The sequence below is a fragment of the Doryrhamphus excisus genome, chromosome 21 (assembly GCF_030265055.1).
Source record: "Doryrhamphus excisus isolate RoL2022-K1 chromosome 21, RoL_Dexc_1.0, whole genome shotgun sequence".
Classification (NCBI taxonomy): domain Eukaryota; kingdom Metazoa; phylum Chordata; class Actinopteri; order Syngnathiformes; family Syngnathidae; genus Doryrhamphus; species Doryrhamphus excisus.
Genome location: NC_080486.1, coordinates 10,444,481 through 10,469,375, shown reverse-complemented (window position 1 = coordinate 10,469,375; position 24,895 = coordinate 10,444,481). Strand labels below are relative to the sequence as shown.

At 37.5% G+C, this 24,895-nt stretch overlaps 1 protein-coding gene and 1 long non-coding RNA gene across 2 annotated transcripts in view; one reads left to right on the top strand and one right to left on the bottom strand.

Moving 5' to 3' along the window:
- Positions 1–893: 893 nt before the first annotated feature.
- On the top strand, positions 894–22,986 carry trpa1b (transient receptor potential cation channel, subfamily A, member 1b). The gene is made up of 29 exons (XM_058060160.1): positions 894–984; positions 3,023–3,122; positions 3,239–3,365; positions 4,930–5,092; positions 5,177–5,352; positions 5,425–5,532; positions 5,614–5,722; positions 7,368–7,513; positions 7,921–8,057; positions 10,277–10,325; positions 11,692–11,791; positions 11,874–11,974; positions 12,209–12,384; positions 14,632–14,796; positions 14,894–15,008; positions 16,178–16,344; positions 16,403–16,493; positions 16,578–16,637; positions 16,704–16,796; positions 18,103–18,173; positions 18,287–18,443; positions 19,728–19,817; positions 19,913–20,082; positions 20,153–20,282; positions 20,353–20,535; positions 20,619–20,687; positions 22,058–22,159; positions 22,229–22,347; positions 22,425–22,986. The coding sequence occupies exons 3-29, from the start codon at positions 3,270–3,272 to the stop codon at positions 22,651–22,653; spliced, it is 3,372 nt and encodes a 1,123-aa protein (XP_057916143.1). The 5' UTR covers positions 894–984; positions 3,023–3,122; positions 3,239–3,269; the 3' UTR covers positions 22,654–22,986.
- Positions 4,710–24,895, bottom strand: part of LOC131108830 (uncharacterized) — a 53,444-nt gene continuing 33,258 nt past the window's right edge. Inside the window, exons 7-11 of the long non-coding RNA XR_009120547.1 lie at positions 19,925–20,661; positions 18,360–18,434; positions 16,158–16,294; positions 5,526–5,719; positions 4,710–5,343 (exon numbers count right to left, since the gene is read on the bottom strand). This is a non-coding gene — a long non-coding RNA (uncharacterized LOC131108830). The remainder of the gene's footprint in view (positions 5,344–5,525; positions 5,720–16,157; positions 16,295–18,359; positions 18,435–19,924; positions 20,662–24,895) is intronic.

Here is a 24,895-nt window from a genome sequence, read left to right as displayed (position 1 = left end):
TTTTACTTCTTTTCCCATCATAATAACACAGCTTTGGTTTCAGAATAATTTCTAGTGTTTATTTATTTTATTTATGTTTTATCTTGTTTTTTATTTTATTTTATTCATTTTCTACCGTTTTGTTTCGTAACATGAATATTTTTCTGAATTATTAATATTATTTGTATTATTTCCAATCATTATGATGAGTTTTTCTTGTAATATTTCACATTTATTCATGTAAAATTAAAGGTTTTATGTGCCCTGATATATTTTCATAAAATATAATACATTTTTTCATGTTTATTGATGTAATATCTTGGCTTTATTGTCATGTTTGAGAGGTAAAGTAAAAAATAACTGACTGACTGGAGATTGAGTAATTGCAATGTTTGACAATGCGGTGATCCCAGATGATACTAATTCCGCTGATGATACCGGTGGGAATACTTGAATAATCCTTTGTTAATGATATACCTTATCTGATAATCCAGCCTGATAAAGATTCCCCAGAAGAGAATTCCTTAATCCCACCGTCAACACGGAGGTCTTAAAGGTCATGCTTCTTTCTGTTTTCAGACATGATGGTAGAAAGAAAGCAGAAGGAAGAAGGAAATTGCTTTCTTCCATGAGTGCATTCATGTTTTGATGGATGCTATTGTATACAGCGTATACAATATATACAATATATACAGTACAGTGGTGTAGTACACCGGGTGGTCGCTTTGTTCAAATGTCAGACACCCAACCCTCCACTCCGGCGCAACAACAAAGTACAGAATCACGCCACGTTCCCTTTACTGTGGCCGTGCTTGACGAGAAGTGAGATTGCGGGGTATCGAATTCGCTCGTATTTCCTCCCATTCCAAAATGGGCATGGCCCACTGCAACATAATGAAAGTGATTGGGTCGCAGGGGGACGGCGTCTTGTCTGCTGGAGGAGGGAAGAAGAAAGGAGGAAGCTTCGCAAGGCTGAGCGACACCATCTGTAACCCTCTTCACAGAGTAAGTACTATATTTATAAATATATATATTAGTACTGATGCATACAGTATTCATCAGGTTATATTATTAACCTTTTCTTGGAAAATGACGCCTTTTTTCAATTTTATATATTATATAATATTATATGTATATTATATTATATATATATATATATATAGAATATTTGAACTTTTGTAAATTTTTCCTAGTAATATCACCATTTTATTCTCACAATTTATATATTTTTTTAAATATTTTTTTGGATACAGTTCAAACCCCTGATACATACAGTATTCATCAGGTTATATTATTAACCTTTTCTTGGAAAATGACGCCCTTTTTCAAAATTATATATTTTATAATATTATATAATATTATATTATATATATATCCAATATTTGAACTTTTGTCACATTTTTCCTAGTAATATCACCATTTTATTCTCATAATTTATAATTTTTTATACAATTCTGGATACAGTTAAAACCCCTGACACATACAGTATTCATCAGGTTATATTATTAACCTTTTCTTGGAAAATGACGCCTTTTTTCAATATTATATATAATATTATATATATCCAATATTTGAACTTTTGTCACATTTTTCCTAGTAATGTCACCATTTTATTCTCAGAATTTATAATTTTTTGTACATTTTTGGATACAGTTAAAACCCCTGATACATACAGTATTCATCAGGTTATATTATTCACCCTTTCTTGGAAAATGACGCCTTTTTTCAATATTATATATTTTATAATATTATGTAATATTATATTATATATATATCCAATATTTGAACTTTTGTCACATTTTTCCTAGTAATATCACCATTTTATTCTCACAATTTATATTTTTTATAATTTTTTGGATACAGTTCAAACCCCTGATACATACAGTATTCATCAGGTTATATTATTAACCTTTTCTTGGAAAATTATGCCTTTTTTTCAATATTATATATATATCCGATATTTGAACTTTTGTCACATTTTTCCTAGTAATATCACCGTTTTATTCTCAGAATTTATAATTTTTTTATAAATTTTTGGATATGGTTAAAACCCCTGATACAAACAGTATTCATCAGGTTATATTATTAACCTTTTCTTGGAAAATGATGCTTTTTTAAAATATTATATATTATATATTATTATAAATATTATATGATATATACATCCAATATTTGAACTTTTGTCACATTTTTCCTATTCTCACAATTTATAATTTTTATTAATTTTTTACATTTATTTTTGTAACGTTACAATTTTCAAATAGACAATTTATTTTCCAATTTTTTTAATTATATTTTTTTCTTGTAATATTTATTTGTGAGTATACTTGTGTATACTCACATTTTTTTGTTCTATTATTACAAATATATTTTGATAAAATTGTGACTTTATTCATGTAATATATTGACTTTATATTTTATTGTATCATGTTTTCAATGTAAAGGGTAATAATAATAATAGCAGGAAAAATAATAACTCCATATTATATTGTATAATATTATTTTATATATATGTATATTTTTAAAAATTAAATACAAAGACATTTTTTGTCTGGTTAGCATATGGATTCAATAAACACTGCTTGCAAAAAAAAAAAAAAAAAACCCTAATAGCATTATAGCAGCGCTCTTTTGCTGTACATCCTGATGCCAATATAACATGATTATTATTATTAATACTACAACAGCAACACCGCAAATGGGAGTCATTTGTAGACGCTGCCTGGAAAAACGACCACTCCACCGCCGCCGCCATCATCATGAGCATCATCACGCCATTTAATTTGAATAAAAATGACCGCACGTTTCCCGGCTTATCACGAAAGCAGGAAGTTCTTAGTGGGCGTTTCCGCTTTGCGGTCTTAAGCGTGGAAGCTGATAAAATGCTAAGTGTTAAAATATTGATGGGAGCGTCCTGGAAAACATCAATGTATCTGATTACATATCACTTATATATCATATATCATTACTACACATTGCAAAAGAGTGAAATATCAATTATTATAAATAATACCATATCCTACTTTCCATGTCGCCCACCTAGGACCACCCAAGGACAGGAGTTGCAGGGGACATAATTGCTTTTCTCTAGCAACCACCCCCACCTCACACACCCTGACTCCTGGATCTGAATGCCCTTCCTGGTAGATACAATGTCATATGGGCCAATTTCCCCTCAAGGATGGGCTTAAGGCCTTATCTGTTGTGGAGATACCGCACTATACATCCTGATTTGTTTTTCCTATTTGGGTACACGCAGGGCCCCGACGGCGCTGATCGGCAGCTGAGGGATGAACTTTGGCAGGGAGGTGGCTCGACAGACCAGTTGCTATACGTACGTCGTAGGAGATGAGGATCCAGCCCTGGCGTGTCTAAATGTGTTTGAGGTGAGACTGATATCCACATTTTTTTGTAATCGGAAGGATATTTCTACAAGAGGTAAGTGATACAGACAATTTTTGGTATCGATCGGATACAACGTTAATACGGATTATTTACATCATCATTGGCTCCTGGTACCTTGTAATAAAAAAACAGAAAAAAATAGAAATATCAGCAATAACGTTGCAAGTATAAAGTCAAAATATTAAGAGAAAAAGTTGTAAGCTAGCTAAAAACATTGTAATAATATAAGGGAAAATACACACAAAAAAAGTTGTAATATTACAAGAAAAAAGGTTATTATTATGGGAATAAAGTCATTATCACCAGAAGAGGATTTACAAGAAAATAGTTGAAATAATTGGAAAAAAGCAGTAATTTTATGATAGGAAAATCAAAATATTGAGAAAAATATTGCAATTTTACGAGCATAAAAAAATGTAATTTTAGCATCATAGAGTATTAAAAAAAAAAGAGAAACAAAATCAATGGGGAGAAGAGTAAAAATATAAGAATAAAGGCAAAATATTATGGCCGTAAAGTTGTATTTTTTTTACAAAAAAATTTACAAGAAAAAAATTTTAACAAGTGGAAAATTAATGAATAAAAATAGCAGAAATTTTCTGAGAATAAAGTTAAACATGGGGATGTCAGATAATTATTGAAACTGATATTTCTTGGCCTGATATTAGCATAAAAATGCTGTATACACGTATATCGGCATCAATGATAAGAAAATCAAAATATTGAGAAAAAAATTGCAATTTTACGAGCATAAACCTGTAATGAATAAACTTGTAAAAAAATGTAATTTTAGTATTAGAGTATTCAAAAAAACAATAAAAATCCGAATATGAGAAACAAAATCAATGGGGAGAAAAGTTAAGTTAAAATATTATAAGAATAAAGGCAAAATATTATAGCCGTAAAGTTGTATTTTTTACAAAAAAAATTACAAGAAAAAAATGTAAACAAGTGGAAAATTAATAAATAAAAATAGCAGAAATTTTCTGAGAATAAAAAGTTAAAAATAGGGATGTCAGATAATTATTTATACCGATATTTCTCGGCCTGATATTAGCATAAAATGCTGTATTCACACATATCGGTATCAATGATAAGAAAATAAAAATATTGCAATTTTACAAGCATAAAACTGTAATAAATAAACTTAAAAATATATAATTTTAGTATCATAGAGTATTCCAAAAAACAATTAAAATCCTAATATGACAAACAAAATCAATTGGAGGGGAAATTTCAAAATTAAAATATTATAAGAATAAAGGCAAAATATTATGGCTATAAAGTTGTATTTTTTACGACAAAATTTACAAGAAAAAAATTTAAACAAGTGGAAAATTAGTAAATAAAAATAGCAGAAATGTTTTGAAAAAAGGGATATTCTAATCAGAAAAAAGTCGTAATTTTCTGAATATATTCTTGAAATAATAAAAGAAAAAAATGTGTATTCTAATGAGAAAAAACTTGCAATTTTATGAGAATAAAAAACCTACAATATAAAAATATTAATTGAGCAATACTAACCAATTGTATTCTATGTGTCAGTTGGCCGAGAAGGGTGACCAGGCTCTGCTGGAGAACCTGGTGAGGAAGAACCCTGAGGTCCTAAGTGAGAAAGATGAGAGCGGAGCCAGTCCCGTCCATCACGCCGCCGCCGGCGGCCATGTCGGCCTCATCCACTTCATCAGCGCCGTCATGGGCTCGCGTGGTACTTCACTTGGCCTTCATTGATCATGAAAACCTCTTCAGTGTGTTTACCTTCACGGCGGCGTGTTTGTGTAACGTTCTGCAGTTCTCAACATCTGCGACGACCACGGAAACGTTCCCCTTCACTTGGCCGTGGACAAGAACCAGGCAGGGAGCTGCAGGGCTCTTCTGGACCTCAAGGCCGACCCCAACATCCTTAACAAAGCCTTGCTGTGTCCTCTGCACTTGGCCATCAGTCTCGGACACAACAACCTGGTGGAGGTGAGCAGAAGACGGAACACACCATGACCGACCCCCCTACGGTACTGACATTAACTGTTTGGACCTTCACAGCTCCTGCTCTCCTACAGCACGGTAGACTACAACCTGTCAGGAGATCTCGGCAACACCCCTTGCATGATGGCCTGCTCCCTCAACAACTGCGACGCTCTCACCTTGCTGGTGAGCATCCGAGAGTCCCTGCACGTCCATCGCAGTTATCTTCTGACAAAGAAGCGTCTTTGTTTTGTTTGTCTCTCGAAGATAAAACACGGAGCTCGGCTCTGCCAGCAGAACAAGCTCGGCCATTTTGCTGTGCACGCTGCTGCCTTCGCGGGCGCAAGGAAGGCCATGGAAGTCATCTTGAAAGCTGGTAGGACAGAAAAACGAGACCTGCAGTGACATATTGCTCTCTGGTTCTACCATATCTTACTTATTGTGTGGAAATATGGGGGAAATATGAAGTAATAACTATTTTCACTTGCTAAATGTACTGCAAAAAAGGCCAGTAAGGATAATTCATAATGGCGCCTACAGAGAACATACTAACTCCTTATTTCTAAAATCACAAATACTTCAACTTGCTGATATAGTTCATCTTCAAACAGCTAAAATAATGCATAAGGCTAAAAATAACCAATTACTTCATGTTGTAATGTGAGAAGAAATATGATCTCAGGGAAGAAGTACATTTGAAACACTTATATGCTAGGACTACGTTAAAAAGCCGTAGCATTTCAGTATGTGGAATCAAACTATGGAATGGATTGAGTAAGGAAATCAAACAATGCACAACGATGAGCCAATTCAAGAAACAATACAAGCAGTTGATGTTTGCTAAATAAAAATTAAATAGAATAAAATAAAAAAAAAAACTAATTAGGAAAGCAGGACGTTACTATGGTACCCATTATGTCATTGTATGGTTATATCACCTCGTACACCAGCCTGTGACAAAAAATAAAATTAAATAAAATTAAATAAAATTAAATAAAATTAAATAAAATTAAATAAAATTAAATAAAATTAAATAAAATTAAAAATACAAATTAGGAAAGCAGGAAGTTACTATGGTACCCATTATGTCATTGTATGGTCATATCACCTCATACACCGGCCTGTGACAAAAAAATAAAATAAAATTAAATTAAATAAAATTAAATAAAATTAAATCATATTAAAATACTAATTAGGAAAGCAACAAGTTACTATGGTACCCATTATGTCATTGTTATTGTATGGTCATATCACCTCGTACACCGTCCCGTGACAAAAAATAAAATTAAATAAAATTAAATAAAATTAAAATGAATAAAAAAATACTAATTAGGAAAGCAGGAAGTTACTATGGTACCCATTATGTCATTGTATGGTCATATCACCTCGTACACCGGCATGTGACAAAAAATAAAATTAAATAAAATTAAATAAAATTAAATAAAATTAAATAAAATTAAATAAAATTAAATAAAATTAAAATGAATAAAAAAATACTAATTAGGAAAGCAGGAAATTACTATGGTACCCATTATGTCATTGTATGGTCATATCACCTCGTACACCGGCATGTGACAAAAAATAAAATTAAATAAAATTAAATAAAATTAAATAAAATTAAAATAAAATTAAATAACATTTAAATGAATAAAAAAATACTAATTAGGAAAGCAGGAAGTTACTATGGTACCCATGATGTCATTGTATGGTCATATCACCTTGTACTTCGTTACGTGACAAAAAATAAATAAAAATAAATAAAAACTTAAACTATATTAGGAAAGCAGGAAGTGAACAAATGTAACAGTTACTGATTGTAAAAGTACCAGATGGAGGGGTAGGATCTAATAAGCTTTGCTTCTTCCTACTCCTTTTGGACATGTGGAACTGTGAACTGATTATGTGATGCATTCAATTGTAATCTGATGCATGTTCAAATGAAATGAAACCATTACCATTACCATTTTTGGAACAATATTTTTAAAGCTCTAATCCTATGTTATTGAATTATCCGCCAATAGGAGAGGAGCTGGGCTACTTCACTGACAACCACATTAACTATGTGGACAAATCCAACAGCAGTCCTCTCCACTTGGCCGTGAGAGGCGGGAACATCGAGACCATCCGATTCTGCATCTCCATGGGAGCCAAAGTGGACCAGCGACAGGTTCCTAAATCCATTCATTTTGCCTATAACGTGTTGGCTTTGCACAGCGGTATAATGGCGTCCATCTGGTGGGGGATGTTCACGTCTATCCTCTGGGCTAGCATCCAGAGTTTGGATCAGCGAGTAGCGGCCTGGCTAAATTGTTACAAATGACCTCCACTTACACTGTGGAACAATCATTGGCCTCCTCCTGCCGGTCCTGGTTATCTCATTAAAGGCTTGTGTTACACATCCCAGGCAAGTCTGGGAGATACTTTACTAAGTACGTTTTGTCAATGTATGTATGTGTGTGTACTACATTCCGCTCTGTCAAACCCAATATGTCACAGCGACTGGTGTAATATTGTGAATAATAACCGGATGTATTACGGACTAATTGTGGTATTTGTATGTTTCCTGGCGTGCAGCACGACAGGTCCACGCCGCTTCATTTGGCTTGCACCCAGGGCGCCATCGAGGTGGTCAAACTGATGCTATGCTCTTACGGCCGAGTGGAGGAGATCATTAACCTCAAGGACGGGGCCTGTCAGACGCCTCTACACAGGTGGGGTTACTTTATTTACCTCTTCAGTCCTTCATATTTAGATATTTGTATTGACTTGTGGACTCCTATAGAGCAGCGACACACAATAACCCGCAAGGAACACTTTTTTTGAATTTCCAGAATCTGCACCCATTCATATTTAGACCCTTTGTATTGACTTGTGGTCTCCTATAGAGCAGCTACACACAATAACCAGCAAAGAACACTTTTTAGAATTTCCAGAATCTGCACCCCTTCATATTTAGACCCTTTGTATTGACTCGTGGACTTCTATAGAGCAGCTACACACAATAACCCGCAAGGAACACTTTTTTAGAATTTCCAGAATCTGCGGCCCTTCATATTTAGACCCTTTGTATTGACTTGTGGTCTCCTATAGAGCAGCTACACACAATAACCCACAAGGAACACTTTTTAGAATTTCCAGAATCTGCACCCTTTCATATTTAGACTCTTTGTATTGACTTGTGGTCTCCTATAGAGCAGCTACACACAATAACCCGCAAGCAACACTTTTTTTGAATTTCCAGAATCTGCACCCCTTCATATTTAGACTCTTTGTATTGACTTGTGGTCTCCTATAGAGCAGCTACACACAATAACCCCACAAGGAACACTTTTTAGAATTTCCAGAATCGGCACCCCTTCATATTTAGACACTTTGTATTGACTCGTGGACTCCTATAGAGCAGCTACACACAATAGCCCGCAAGGAACACTTTTTTAGAATTTCCAGAATCTGCACCCCTTCATATTTAGACACTTTGTATTGACTCGTGGACTCCTATAGAGCAGCTACACACAATAGCCCGCAAGGAACACTTTTTTAGAATTTCCAGAATCTGCACCCCTTCATATTTAGACCCTTTGTATTGACTCTTGGTCTTCTATAGAGCAGCTACCGACAATAACCCGCAAGGAACACTTTTTAGAATTTCCAGAATCTTCACCGATTCATATTTAGACCCTTTGTTTTGACTTGTGGTCTCCTATAGAGCAGCTACACACAATAACCCGCAAAGGAACACTTTTTAGAATTTCTAGAATCTGCACCTATTCCAGCTGTATTTCCGTGGATTTGTGCTTCCTTACAAAACGGTTTTCATTTATTCCACCCACTCGGGCATGCCCACTCCACTGTAATTGGTTATGAACTATATAAGGAAGTCTGGAAGTTTGTATTCCAAATAACTTTTTTTTAATAAAATAAATTTAAATAAATTTGGACAAAATGTTCAGAAATTGTCGGAAATGGGATATGGAAGAACTGATTCAATTTTGGGAGTGATTTGTCCGCATCACCGTCTGGATTCCGGAATTTTTAAAAAGGATTCTTTAACAAGGGGCGGCACGGCGTTCGAGTGGTTAGCGCGCAGACCTCACAGCTAGGAGACCCAGGTTCAATTCCACCCTCGGCTATCTCTGTGTAGAAAGTGCACGTTTCCAACATGTTCTACAAAATATAAATAAAAATGTAGGAATATTATTTTGGGGCGGCACGGTGGTCTAGGGGTTAGCGCGCAGACCTCACAGCTAGGAGACCAGGGTTCAATCCCACCCTCGGGCATCTCTGTGTGGAGTTTGCATGTTCTCCCCGTGCATGCGTGGGTTTTCTCCGGGTACTCCGGTTTCCTCCCACATTCCAAAAACATGCTAGGTTAATTGGCGACTCCAAATTGTCCATAGGTATGAATGTGAGTGTGAATGGTTGTTTGTCTATATGTGCCCTGTGACTGGCTGGCCACCAGTCCAGGGTGTACCCCGCCTTACGCCCAAAGACAGCTGGGATAGGCTCCAGCACCCCCCGCGACCCTCGTGAGGAAAAGCGGTAGAAAATGAATGAATGAATGAATATTATTTTGGTGTCAATCAAAATATGGGGGGAGTGCTTCTCTATTTAAGGTTAATTCTAAATCAATAAAAATGACAACAAGATTATAATTTATGAGGAAAAGTGTCATTAACAGCCGTATTAATGCCGGTTTATCGCTATTCCAACATTGGTTCTGTTGCGCAATGTACTTTTATAAAAGGTTGGTGGTCGAAGAGAGACTAATGAGTCTCACGGTGAGTTCATGTCCTCATCTATTCAGGAATCATTCTGTACCTCACGTCACTCTATGAGATGAAAAACCAATACACCATCTGCTTGTGAAATGAATGATATGACTCATGTATATTATTACATTACACAACGCCTGTTTCTCCTTCTTTTGCAGGGCTACAATATTTGACCACGTGGAGCTAGCAGACTACCTCATATCTTTGGTAAACAAGGTTCACACGTACAAATATACACGGCAATAATGTTGGCGTCATTCATTCCAAATGAAGACGAGCTGCTTTAATGAATGGTAATAGTGACTAATACATTTGCATTGTATTAGTCACTTATTAGCTGTGTAAATGTTAAAGGGTGCAACCAATTATTTCTTGACCATCTGCTGTTTGGGGGGGGGGGGGGGGGGGGAGAGAAACCTGTCAAGTCATTACATGAGCAAACAGCGCAACAGGAAATGACGCTCTGCAGGCTGTTTATCTTAAATTAGTGATGCACCACGCGCCAGGTGACTTGATTAATCGTGATTAATTTGAAAATTTATTTATCTGATGAAAATGTTTAATTATGTGACGGCCCTACCTCTAACACATGTTAAAAAAAGTAATCTGCAGAATTACACTTCTAAATTTCCTCTTAGCTGTAGTTGCCCTCAGTCTCCACTTGGATAAAATTGTATCTAAAAACACAGGAGAACCAGAATTTGTTTTTTTTTTTAGTTTTCCACTCAACTATTTTAAAGTACAAATCAATCGTCAAAAATTTTACTCCCAATGAGTTTCAGACATCGTTCCAAATGATGATTAATCATGATTAATTTGAAAAAGGATTTATCTGATTAAAATGTTTAATTATGTGGCCCTATCTCTAACCCATGTTTAAAAAAAAAAAAGTAATCTGCAGAATTACACTTCAAAATCTCCTCTTAGCTGCAGTTGCCTTCAGTCTCCTCTTGGATAATATTATTTCTATAAACACAGGAGAACCGTCTTTTTTTTTTTTAAGTTTCCCTCTCAACTATATTAAGTGAAAATAAATAAAGTAATCTGCAGAATTACACTTCAAAATCTCCTTTTGGCTGCAGTCGCCCTCAGTCTCCTCTTGGATAATATTTCTATAAACACAGGAAAAACGTCTTTTTTTTTTAACTTTCCCTCTCAACTATATTAAGTGAAAATAAATAATCAAAAATTCCTCGGATCTCTTTGTGACACTTTTACTCCCTGAGTTTCAGACATCATTCCAAATGATGATTAATCACGATTAAATTGAAAAAGGATTTATCTGATTAAAATGTTTAATTATGTGACGGCCCTATCTCTAACACATGTAAAAAAAAAAAGTAATCTGCAGAATTACAATAAATAAATTCAAAATCTCGTCTTGGCTGTAGTCGCCCTCAGTCTCCTTTTGGATAAAATTGCATCTATAAACACAGGAGAACCATCTTTTTTTTTTTTTTTTTTTTTTTACAGTTTCAACTATTTTAATTATTACACTCCAAAATGCCAGTTGACAGAAACTAGAGATATGGGGATACATATTTTAGGGTCATGTGCCAAATTATCTCCTCAGGGCGCCGAGGTAAACTCCGTTGACTGTAAAGGGAACTCCCCCTTGCTGGTGGCTACAAGCTGCGGGGCCTGGAGAACCGTGGCGTTGCTGCTGTCAAAAGGTAATGGTAACGCCGTGCGTACATGCATAGCCAAAACGGACATTCATACGAGATAGCCTCATCAGTTTTATTTTTACTATAGGGGCGACCGTCAATCTAAAAGACAAATTCGGTTGCAACTTCCTCCACCTGGCCATCCTGCAACCGAAGGGGTTGAAAAACCTCCCAGAAGACATTCTGCAGGTATCCTTTTAAAATATGCATGCCCTGCGTCCTGCGTTTGTTTTTGCCATTAAAAGATTAGCATCTTATTTCTATATTGACCTTCATGCACTTAAAGCGATTCATATAAAGTGCAAGTGTGTAGTCTGCATCTTCTTGTTTATTATAGCATCGTATTTATTTATGTAAGCCGCATGACTGCTTTAGCACACGCCGCGCTTCTATTCATACATGTTCCTATGGTGTCGTTGTTAGCGTAACAACGTCAAGGCCTTGCTGAGCTGTGAAGATAACGAGGGCTGCACCCCGCTCCACTACGCATGCAGGCTGGGCATCCACGACTCGGTGCGGAACATGCTGGGACTCTCGGGGCAGATGGGCCTCGCGTGCAAGTCCAAGGATAAAAAGTCCGCCCTGCATTTTGCTGCAGAGTGAGTCGGTTTGCACCGTTTCTACTCAAGTCATCTGCAGAATTACACTCCAAAGTCTCCTGTTAGCTGCCGTGGCCCTCAGTCTCCTCTTGGATAAAATTTTAAGTATAAACACAGGAGAACCAGTATAAAATGTTTTGTTTTGCGTTTTGTTTTGTTTTTCGGGAATCATTCAAAATGGTGATTAATCATGATTAATTTGAAAACAGATTAATCCAATTAAAATGTTTAATCATGTGACAGCCTTATCTCGAACACATGTAAAAAAAAAATAATCTGCAGAATTACACTCAAAAGTCTCCTGTTAGCTGCCGTGGCCCTCAGTCTCCTCTTGGATAAAATTTAAGTATAAACACAGGAGAACCAGTATTAAAAAATGTGTTTTGTTTTGTTTTTCAGGAATCATTCAAAATGGTGATTAATCATGATTAATTTGAAAACTGATTAATCCAATTAAAATATTTAATAGAGTGACAGCCCTATCTCGAACACATGTTAAAAAAAATAATAATCTGCAAAATTACACTCCAAAATCTCCTCTTAGCTGCAGTTGCCCTCAATCTCCTCTTGGATAAAATTGTATCAAACACAGGAGAACCATCTTTTTTTTAAATGTTTCTCGCTCTTCTATTTAAAAGTGAAAATCAATCATCAAAAATTCCTCAGATCTCTCTTCAGTTCAGACATCGTTCCATATGATGATTAATCATGATTAATTTGAAAATGGATTTATCTGATTAAAATGTTTAATCAAGTGACAGCCCTATCACCAACACATGTAAAAAAAAAGTGTTATTGCCCTACTTTTGTGCTTCTCCTTAGTAGCCTCTTAGCTGCAGCGGCCCATTTTCCTTCTGCCCTCAGTCTCCCCTTGGATAAAATTTCAGATATAAACAGCATTTATCATTTTACAGTTTCCTCGCTGTGCTATTTTTTAAGTGCAAATCAATAATCAAAAACTCTGCGGATCACTTTGTGGCACTTTTACGCCATATGATAAAATACAAAAAAAAGATTGCTTATCGATCAGTGACTCGGCAGAAGCATAACCGTTAAAATATGGAGCCTTGGAGACTTGAGGCTTGAGTCACGATGTTCCACCAGCCAAATCTTTCATCTATATAATTGAACAACAGCGTGATGAGAACAAATTATCAACATAAGTGCTCTTTAGAAGATACCTCAATGTTCTGTCGCTTCAGACCAGGCGGCAATTTTTGTGCGCAAAAAAAAAAAAAAAAGCTTTTTTGAGGATTAATCGTCCGTGACATCTCCATTACGCAGTGACTCAAAGGACTAGAATAGAATTCAATTAGCCAGGCATATGTGAGTTTTTTTTTTTTTTTTTTATAACTAAGAGTGTGAAATGAGTGGACATCCACCATTTTTTTGTCATTGACTTGTACGTTAGGCGCAATCATTCCAGGAGAGCTAAGGGGCGAATAAAAAGCCGTGCTATGATATCATGCTTTAAATCTTTTAGACAGCTCTTCCAGTCCTAGCGTGGCACTGCTTTAAAGGCCAAGGAGGCTCATAATACCACTTATGAGTTATAGACACCGTACCCGTGCTCCTGGCCCCTGAGCGCCCCTGACCTGCGTCTTTTTCTTCTTCTTTTAACTAATATGAACCTTTTTAAGGCTGTCGTTTGGCAAAAAATAAACAAACAAAAAAAATCTAATCACAGCTTTCAAATTAATTAATCATTAATCACCATTTGATTCACTATTTGGCAAAAACAAAACAAAAGTAGGGATGTCAAAAGACACATAAAAATCTAATTAATCACAGCTTTCAAATTAATTAATCATGATTAATCACCATTTTATTCACCATTTGGCAAAAACCAAACAAACGTAGGGATGTCAAAGGACACATTTTAAAAAATCTAATTAGTCACAGCGTTCAAATTAATTAATCATGATTAATCACCATTTGGCAAAAACAAAACAAAAGTAGGGATGTCAAAAGACACATAAAAATCTAATTAATCACAGCGGTCAAATTAATTAATCATGATTAATCACCATTTTATTCACCATTTGGCAAAAACCAAACAAAAGTAGGGATGTCAAAGGACACATTTTAAAAAATCTAATTAGTCACAGCGTTCAAATTAATTAATCATGATTAATCACCATTTGGCAAAAACAAAACAAAAGTAGGGATGTCAAAAGACACTTAAAAAATCTAATTAATCAGGTAGGTATTGCTTATCGTTTTTTTTCCCCCTCTCCGTCACTGCAGGTATGGACGTGTTAATACGTGTCACAGGTTACTAGAGACCATCAAAGACTCGCGCTTGCTGAACGAAGGTGACGAACGCGGCCTGACACCTCTACATTTGGCGTCCAGAGGGGGGCACACGGAGGTGGTGGAACTGCTGCTGCGCAAAGGTGCTCTTTTTCACAGGTAAAACTCCAACACATTTAATCACATCCGCTGATGTGCAGTCCTATGTACACAACCAATTTCCCCATGACCATACTTAATGTTTGTTTGTCTGCAGTGATTACAAGGGCTGGACCTGCCTGCACCATGCCGCCTCCGAGGGATTCACTCAAACCATGGAGATTATCTTATCGGCCAATATGAAGCTACTAGATAAAACAGATGAAGATGGGGTATACATTTATTGGTCCAAAATTTTTTCCACCGAGGGCCACATATTGGTGTGTGTGTGCAAGGGCCACTTGGATGATGTAGATTTGTTTCATGAAAACTGCATCTCATATTTGTGATGTTGAAAAAAAGCCTATTATTATGAACTTTGGCGTTTTCTTTGCCATTTTTTTCAGTTATTATTTTTTATTTTTCCAAAATATTTTCTTCTTGGAATATTATGACTTTATTCCAATTTACTCCCATTAATTTTTCTTAAAATTACAATTTTATTTGTTTTTTTATATTTGTCATAATATTACAACTTAAAAAATCATATAAAAAATGTAAAAAAAATTCCCATAAAATATTTTTTCCCTTTCTGTAATATTTTGACTTTATTACTATAATATAACTTTTTATAATACAATATAATTATAATGTATTTTTTCCATTACAGTAATATTCATTACTGTAGTATTTTGACTTTATTACTATAATATAACTTTTTATAATATAATATAAATTTTTCCATTACAGTAATATTCATTACTGTAATATTTTGACTTTATTACTTTAATATAACTTTTTATAATACAATATAATTATAATATATTTTTTTTCCATTACAGTAATATTCATTACTGTAATATTTTGACTTTACTATAATATAACTTTTTATAATACAATATAATTATAATATATTTTTTCCATTACAGTAATATTCTTTACTGTAATATTTTGACTTTATTACTATAATATAACTTTTACCCTAACCATATTTTCCAAATATTATAACCTTATTTTTTCTCAGAGTATTATGACTTTAAAAAATATTTGTATTAAATATTTAAACTCTATGCTACTAAAAGGACATTTTTCTTGTTAGAATATTATTTTTTTCTCCTGGAAAAGTATGACAATTTGTCCTTTACTGTTGTTTAATTTTATTATAATTTTAATAGATTTTTTTCCATTTTTAATAAATTTTATACCTCAACCTAATACAAAAATAACTTTCTTCAATCTTTTTATTTAATGCTACTAAAATGATGTTATTTCTTATTCTCATAAAATGACAATCTTTTTGCTGAATATTTTCACTTTACCGCAGATTTTTAAATTTTTGCTACACATGAATGTGTGAATATGGATTAAAAAGATTGACTTACGACCATGTGTGCCACCCCAGAACACCGCCCTCCACATCGCGGCGAGGATGGGCCACGTGGCTGCGGTCATGGTGCTGGTGAATCGGTCCGCGGAGTTCACGCTGAACAAGAACAACACGTCGTTCCTCCACGAGGCGCTGCAGAACGGAAGACAAGATGTGGTCAATTCTGTCATTGACAGCGAAAGGTATGTCAAGAGGAAGCGGCACGACCGAGCAGCGCCATCATATATGTTGTCCCGGCAGGTGTGAGGATGCTCTGATCCTCTTTAAACCCGGTTCCTCTCAGCGAAACCCCATACTCGACATGATCGAATATCTGCCTGAGACCTACAAGGTTTGCCTCCGTGGTGTATCACAGCCACTACGGCTCCTCCAAAAGTCATTAAAAGTCCCTCTCTGTGACTCCTCTGCTCTTCAGCACCTGTTGGACTGCTGCGTGAGGGAGTCTGAGGACGACCATAACAGCCTCAACTACAATGTAAGCTCGCCACACATGATTGCGTTGTGTACGGAAGGACGTGAAGGCAACCTCTGTGCTCAACAGATTGAGTATGATTTCAAATGGCTCCAAGCTCCCCTTGAAATGCAGAAGGACGTGGACAAGTCCCATCGGATTCAGCCCCTAGCTTCACTTAACGTAAGCGTATTTTTCTTCTTTTAACTAATATCAGCCTTTTTAAGGCTGTCATTTGGCAAAAAATAAACAAAAAAAAATCGAATTAATCACAGCTTTCAAATTAATTAATCACCATTTTATTCACCATTAGGCAAAAACAAAAGTAGCGATGGCAAAGGACACATTAAAAAAAACGAATTAATCACAGCTTTCAAATTAATTAATCATGATTAATGACCATTTGATTCACCATTTGGCAAAAACTAAACAAAAGTAGGGATGTAAAAGGACACATTTCAAAACTCCAATTAATCACAGCATTCAAATTAATTAATCATGATTAATCACCATTTGATTCACCATTTGGCAAAACCCAAAAAGTAGGGATGTCAAAGGACACATTAAAAAAAAATCTAATCACAGCTTTCAAATTAATTAATCATGATTAATCACCATTTGATTCACCATTTGGCAAAAACAAAACAAAAGCAGGGATGTCAAAGGACACATTAAAAAATCTAATCACAGCTTTCAAATTAATTAATCACGATTAATCACCATTTGATTCACCATTTGGCAAAAACAAAAAAGTAGGGATGTCAAAGGACACATTAAAAAAAAATCTAATCACAGCTTTCAAATTAATTAATCATGATTAATCACCATTTTATTCACTATTTGGCAAAAACAAAACAAAAGTAGGGATGTCAAAGGACACATTAAAAAATCTAATCACAGCATTCAAATTAATTAATCATGATTAATCCCCATTTGGCAAAAACAAAAAAGTAGGGATGTCAAAGGACACATTAAAAAAATCTAATCACAGCTTTCAAATTAATTAATCATGGTTAATCACCATTTAATTCACTATTTGGCAAAAACTAAACAAAAGTAGGGATGTCAAAGGGATGACACATTTTTCTAAATCTAATCAATCACACAGTGCAAATTAATAATGATTAATCACCATTTGATACTATGTGTTAAAGCGCTGTATATAAAAACCGTTGCCGGTTTTGCACAATGCAATTATTTTTTTTTTGTTTATGTCGATGATTGCCCTTGGTCTGACACTCAAACCCTTGTTGTTCGTTCTTAAAGCTGATTGGACGTTAATAGTTATGCGGGAAAATGTGTTGTTTTGCTGGAAATGACATAATAACAATCACGTAAATGGAATACTTTAAATGGGGACTCGTTTTACTCACTGAAAAGTATTTTCAAGTCATCAGACTAAAGTCCGAGTCAGGTCCTAAGTCTTGAATTATGTATATTGTCAAGTTGAATCAAAAGTCATGAAAATCGTGTCTGCATCTCCTTGCAGGCGATGGTGAAATACAACCGCCTTGAGCTCCTCAACCATCCGGTCTGCAAAAAGTACCTCTCCATGAAGTGGTGAGTGCTCGCTATCACATCTCAGATACTGTAGATGTGGTACTCAAAGTCGCAGCTAGATTGCAATCCTGTGGTTCCACAAGTGGTTCTCTGGTCTTTGTGTGGCTATGCAGGGAGGCGTACGGGAGCACGGCCCACATGCTCAACATGTTCCTGTACCTCCTTGGTTTGCTGCCGCTGACTCACCTTATCGTTGCTCTGAGGCCGTCCATGAACGTCACAGAAACGGGCGAGCGTCAACTCATCATGGTGCCCGTGTCCCTGAAGGAGGTAAAACACAATGAAATTAGAACAGACCGTGGTCCCTCAGGACCTGTTGTCTTATATTCGGGTAAACACATTAGCTGGGTTTGGTTCTCCCATTTTTTTAAACAAGCCATCAAGTGACCCTAACAAGCGTTTGCTCAATAAATATAGCAGCCGTGGATTAATTCCACTTGAATGGCATCCAACCACTTGATAGATATTGATTAAGCCATGTGCTCCAAGACTAATATGCCAGCTTTCTTTGGGTGGGAGTTAGGGTACACCCTGGACTGGTCTACAATTGTCTATAATTGTACATTATTAGAGCCCTCTAGACATGAAATAGCACCCCTATAGTCATATTTACATTCTTGTTACCCATTAAATTAAGAGTAAATAAGCTGTAACAGTAGGATTATTGTGTGATGCTTGTTCTGGCGATCGAGTCTTGTGCTTGTGTGTCATTACTGACACCTGATGACCAGTAGTCATCATTGTAGTATCATAACGGCATCCTTAAATGGGTTTTCCCAATGCCTTATATTTGTAGTTCAATTCATTTGTTCATTTTCTTATCCTCATGAGGGTCGCAGGGGGACGCTGGAGCCTATCCCAGCTGTCTTTGGGCGAGAGACGGGGTACACCCTGGACGCCAGCCAATCACAGGGCACATATAGACAAACAACCATTCATACCTATGGACATTTTGGAGTCGCTAATTAACCCAGCATGTTTTTGGAATGTGGGAAGGAGCCTATCCCAGCTATCTTTGGGTGGGAGGCGGGATTTACACTGGACTGGTCGCCAGCCAATCACAGGGCACATATAGAGACAAACAACCATTCACACTCACATTCATACCTATTGGAAAATTTGGAGTCGCTAATTAACCTAGCATGTTTTTGGAATGTGAGAAGGAGCCTATCCCAGCCGTCTTCGGGTGAGAGGCGTGGTTTATACTGGACTGGTCGCCAGCCAGCCAATCACAGGGCACATATAGACAAACAACCATTCACACTCACATTCATACCTATGGACAATTTGGAGTCGCTAATTAACCTAGCATGTTTTTGGAATGTGGGAGGAAACTGGAGTACCCGTAGAAAACCCACGCATGCACAGGGAAAACATGCAAACTCCACACAGAGATGGCCGAGGGTGGAATTGAACTTGGGTCTCCGAGCTGTGAGGTCTGCGCGCTAACCACTTGACCACCGTTCACCATTTTTATGCTTGAAAATTCAAATATAAACAAAGTTGGTTCTCCTTTTCTGTCATGACCCCCTATTTTTTTTTTTTTTTGAGTAGCAGAGTCTGTTCCTGTCCTTCTGTATGGTGATGGTGTTGGTCATGAACATCTACGCCATAGTTAAGGAAGTGTTGCAGATAATACAGCAGGTAAATAATAATAATAATAATAATAATAATAATAATAATAATAATAATAACCCAAACAAACAAAGTGGATCCTACTGACGTTTTCTTCCTGTCAGCGTTGGAACTACCTCAAGGACTCCTCCAACCAAAACGACTGGTTCTCCGCCATCTTCTCGCTTCTGTTCGTTATCCCTCTAATGGCAAACGCGCAAGGTTCTTTGCACTGGCAAGCAGGCGCCATGGCGGTTTTACAATCCTGGGTTGGATTTCTTCTCTATCTCCAGAGGTACCTTGGAAAGTTCTGTTGATTGTATCCATGGAGGCCGCCCACTTGACCGGGTCTGTTCTTCCTGCAGGTTTGAGGGTATTGGCATCTACGTTGTGATGTTCGGCGAGATCATGCGGACGCTGTATCGAGTCGTAATGCTCTTCTTTTATCTCTTGTTGGCGTTTGCGTTGGCGTTCCATGCGTTGATGCTCAACCAGGTACGGGAACGCCGTACTGATGGTTTTAGTTGATTTCAAACATCACTGGTGAGTTTGTTCCCCCCCACAGAGAGAGTTTGAGAACCTGCCGCTGGCGCTGATGCAGTCCTTTGTCATGATGGTGGGGGAGCTCAACTACCAGAACAACTTCCTGGATGCTTATCTGAACAACGAGCTTCCATTCGATGTGTTGACGTTGTTCATTTTAACGTCCTTCGTTCTGCTCATGCCCATCTTGCTCGTCAATCTGATGGTGAGCGCGACCCGATGAAGGGAACAGAACAGGCTCCTCCCCTCGACCTTTCACCTTATCGGCCACTTTGTGTCGCTTTGCAGATCGGATTGGCGGTTGGAGACATCGCCGAAGTGCAGAAAAACGCTGCAATGAAAAGAATAGCCATGCAGGTATGTCAATGTCCAAGTATTTGCTTATGATTAATATTATTATTAATAATTTTTTTGCCAAAAAACGATATTCCGATATTGCCCAACTCTCAATTTCCGATATCAGCCGATAACGATATTTACAGGGGACATATTATGCTAAATTTTTGACACTTTGTATTGAGTTGTGGTCTCCTATAGAGCAGCTACACACAATAACCCGCACAGAAAACTTTTTAGATTTTCCAGAATCTGCACCTATTCCGTAAACGCAGATTCCGTTGTGATTGGTCACATGCCCAATGTGCTACCTACGTATGGACCATTTAAGGAAGTCCACCCCCAGTGATGGGAATAACGGTTAATAGCGCTACGAACGGTGTTAGCTTTTTTTCAGTAACGGGTAATCTAACTAATTACGTAGTAAAATTGCGTCTTCGGCCAATCAGAGAAGTTGGGTGGGCGGGTGTTTAGAGCACATAAGCAATGAGGATTGGCTAAGGTTTAGTAAGATTGCGTTTTCAGCCAATCAGAGAAGTTGAGTTGGTGGGGGGTGGGGATAGTTACTTTTACTGATAACTAGTTACTTTTGTAGTGGAGTAACTCAGTTATTTCTTTTGAGAAGTAACTAGCAACTATAACTAATTACTTTTTTTAAAGTAACACTGTCCCTCTGTGACATCACAAAAGGAACGATATTACCACGCCTTTTGAAACCGAGCGTTTTGAGCCGTCCCAAACTTTTTTTAGGGCTCACTTCCGAATGTCCAAACCTCATTATCTGAAACTTTGGCATTGTTTAACACAAGAATACAACATTCTAACGACATTTATAGGTCATAAAAGTGGAAAAAGGTCCACTTTAAGATTAATTCGGGATCAAAAACATTTTTCAATAATTTTGTCATGAGAAACAAATGTCTTGCTTTTTGTCTAATTTGAATAATTCATTCATTTTCTACCGCTTATCCTCACGAGGGTTGCGGGGGTTGCTGGAGCCTATCCCAGCTGTCTTCGGGCGAGAGACGGGGTACACGCTGGACTGGTCGCTAGCCAATCACACTAATTTGAGTAATGAAAATTGTAAATAAATAAAATGGAAATTTCCCCTATGTTCGTTCAATCCATTTGAAATGAACAGCTAAACAGGAAGTAAACCGAACGACTCAAATGAGTCATTCTGGTCACACACTGTTGTGGGATGGCATTTAACACACCGACAGACTAAGTCAGCGGTGCTGATCCCACAGCCGTTGTTGGGTTAAAACCCAAAATGGCGTTCTTTCTACTCCCAATTTCTGAAGGTAGTCTTTAATAAACACAACCCTGTGGGGCGACCACTGTCGTGATTAATTATTTGGTTGAAAAATGCACTTTTTGCCCCGCTGTAGATCGATCTCCACACCGCTCTGGAAGACAAGCTGCCTTACTGGTTTATCAAACGAGCCGACAAACGCTCCATCGTCATTCATCCTAACCGGAAGTGCTCCAAGGTATGATATTAACGCCTTTTTGGGAATACATTAATTAAATATTTTTTTTTTATTATTTTTTAATTGCAGCACTTCATAATGCAACTATTATCAGGCGGGGAGGACGGCGACGACGCGTGGAAGCGCACGCAGGCCGCTTCACAAAGATGCACGGTATTGGAAAATGAGCTGAAAAAGCAGAAGTGCAGGTAATAATAACTGTAATCTAAAGTGATGCATTAGTGCCCCCTAGTGTTTATGCTAAGCAACATCATTGCGTCCCCAGGATGAAGGATATGTCCAACATGCTGGAGAAGCAGCACACCCTGCTGAAGCTCATCATCCAGAAGATGGAGATCACGTCCGAGGCGGACGAGTACGACGGTCCCGTGAACAAGAGGGGCGGCATGTGGCCTCGAGTGTGCACGCCCAAACGCTCCATCAGCAGCAGCGGCGGCGGGACAGTGTCTCGCTGGGTGCCGCTCATGAAGGCCATCGAGTCCAAGCACAAATGAAGCGCTTGTAGTTTCTCTGGATTTGTCCACATCCTTTAGTCCTTTAATTTGGTTGCTAGGTTACCAAAAGTCAAAAGTTACTTACAGCATCATCTCATCTATCATTATTCATTTTTAATATTTTTTTATATATGCCTGGTACCTTCTGCAGTTGAGTAAATCACCTCATACGACTTAATATTCCAAATATGTGTTATGATTGTAATTAATTATATGGCAAAATTAATTAGTCCAAATAAACCTGACCGCTAATAGACGCCTGGTACCCTCTGCAGTTAAGTTGAATTTGACATACAGTATATTTATGCTTCCCCTTCCAATGCCTTACTTAAATGATGCCTGTTACCCTCTGCAGTTGAGTAAATAAACATGTGGTCACCGAATGAGGGAATGTAGTATAAATTAATAAAATACTAATAAGAATAATTGTTTTTTTTTATGGGCTGCACAGTGGATGAGTGGTTAGCGCACACACCTCACAGCTAGGAGACCCGAGTTCGATGCCACCCTCGACTATGTGTGGAGTTTGCATGTTCTCCCCGTGGCTTTCTCCGGGTACTCCGGTTTCCAAAAACAATTGTCATAAATATGAAGTTATGCAGACACTTAGCGCTGTGATGCTAGGTGTTAGCATGCTAGCACGTCAATGTTAGCATGCTAACATAATTATACTAACATTTCTAGCATTTTCAGGGATAGGATCTTTACAAACACTTTGCGCTATTATGCTAGGTGTTAGCATGCTAGCACGTCAATATTAGCATGCTAACATAATTATACTAACATTTCTAGCATTTTCAGGGATAGGATCTTTACAAACACGTTGCGCTATTATGCTAGGTGTGAGCATGCTAATGCTTGCATGTTAGCATTCTAACATAATTATACTAACATTTTGCACTATGGATTATGTGGTGTTAGTGATGAGTGGTTAGTGCGAAGGCCTCACAGCTAGGAGACCCGAGTTCAATTCCACTCTCGGCCATCTCTGTGTGGAGGTTTACTCCGGTTCCCTCCCACATTCCAAAAAAACATGCTAGGTTAATTAGCGACTCCAAATTGTCCATAGGTATGAATGTGAGTGTGAATGGTTGTTTGTTTATATGTGCCCTGTGATTGGCTGGCGACCAGTCCAGGGTGTACCCTGCCTTCTTCTACTTCTGACATCATCACAGGCTTGCACCTGTCCCCCGTTAGACCCCCTCCAACTTCCACCCAGAGGTCACGACCCAGAAAAAGTCATTGCTGACGGACAAATGCCTTTAAGTGAAGCATCATGCGGTATTTATTGCAGGAATGTTATTATTCCCAGGGCAAGTATCATAACAAGCCTCTAACCATCCATTAGCAAGCAGCGTTACAGGGAATATTTTCGGATTTACATGCACGGGAACCTCCATAAGTCAGACCAGTGTCATGTGACATCAACAGGGAGCTGTTTATAAACACCTAACAAAGGACGCGCTGCTTTCCAAGTATTGGAAGTTGCCCAACGCTTCCTATTTCCCACCGTCTGCCAACACCTTAAATCATACTTCGCTTTTCCCTCAGGCTGGACTTGCAGGTTTACAAGATACACGCTCGTCCTTTCTCCAAATTGACACTTTTACAAACTTTTTTTTTTTTTTAACTTGTTGCTTCATACGTCGGAGTGGCGTGAAAGAAGGTGGGATGTACGGCAAAGTGCAAAACGGCGGCATTATCCCTCGTCATGCCAACGCGCCAGATGTCATGGGAACGGCAAACAGCTGTGGCTGAGGCGCTCCGTGTGCGGAAACACAATCCCTCTGTGAAACCTCCAAAAGGATTACACACGTTTGATGAGGACCCCGAGATACTTCTATTAGCGAAAAACACAACAACAACAAAATAGGAGTTGGTTGTGGCGAGCTGGAGCCTATCCCACTACACTACACTAAGTCTACTGCTCACCCTGTTAAGAGAGCGAGCTGGAGGCTATCCCAGGTGGTCATGTATAAACCCCTCCATTTTCTGTACTACTTATTCTGTTCAAGCAGAAAGCTGGAGCCTACCCCAGCTGATCACTACACTACAAGGGCATTCATTTGATTTTTACATTTTATTTCACTTCACATTATCCATCCCTTTTATGGCCTGGTGATACTATTCAGTAATGCATGGGGTGCTGGAGCCTATCCCACTACACTATACTGGGTCTACCGCTCATCCTGTTAAGAGAGTGAGCTGGAGCCTACCCCAAGTGGTCATGTATCAACCCCTC

Bases quoted from the DNA above. Each gene is read 5' to 3' on its own strand.
- trpa1b (XM_058060160.1), top strand. From the start codon at position 3,270: ATGAACTTTGGCAGGGAGGTGGCTCGACAGACCAGTTGCTATACGTAC. The intron at 5,353-5,424 runs GTGAGCAGAAGA...GGACCTTCACAG, and splicing joins GACACAACAACCTGGTGGAG to CTCCTGCTCTCCTACAGCAC. The intron at 5,723-7,367 runs GTAGGACAGAAA...ATCCGCCAATAG, and splicing joins GGAAGTCATCTTGAAAGCTG to GAGAGGAGCTGGGCTACTTC.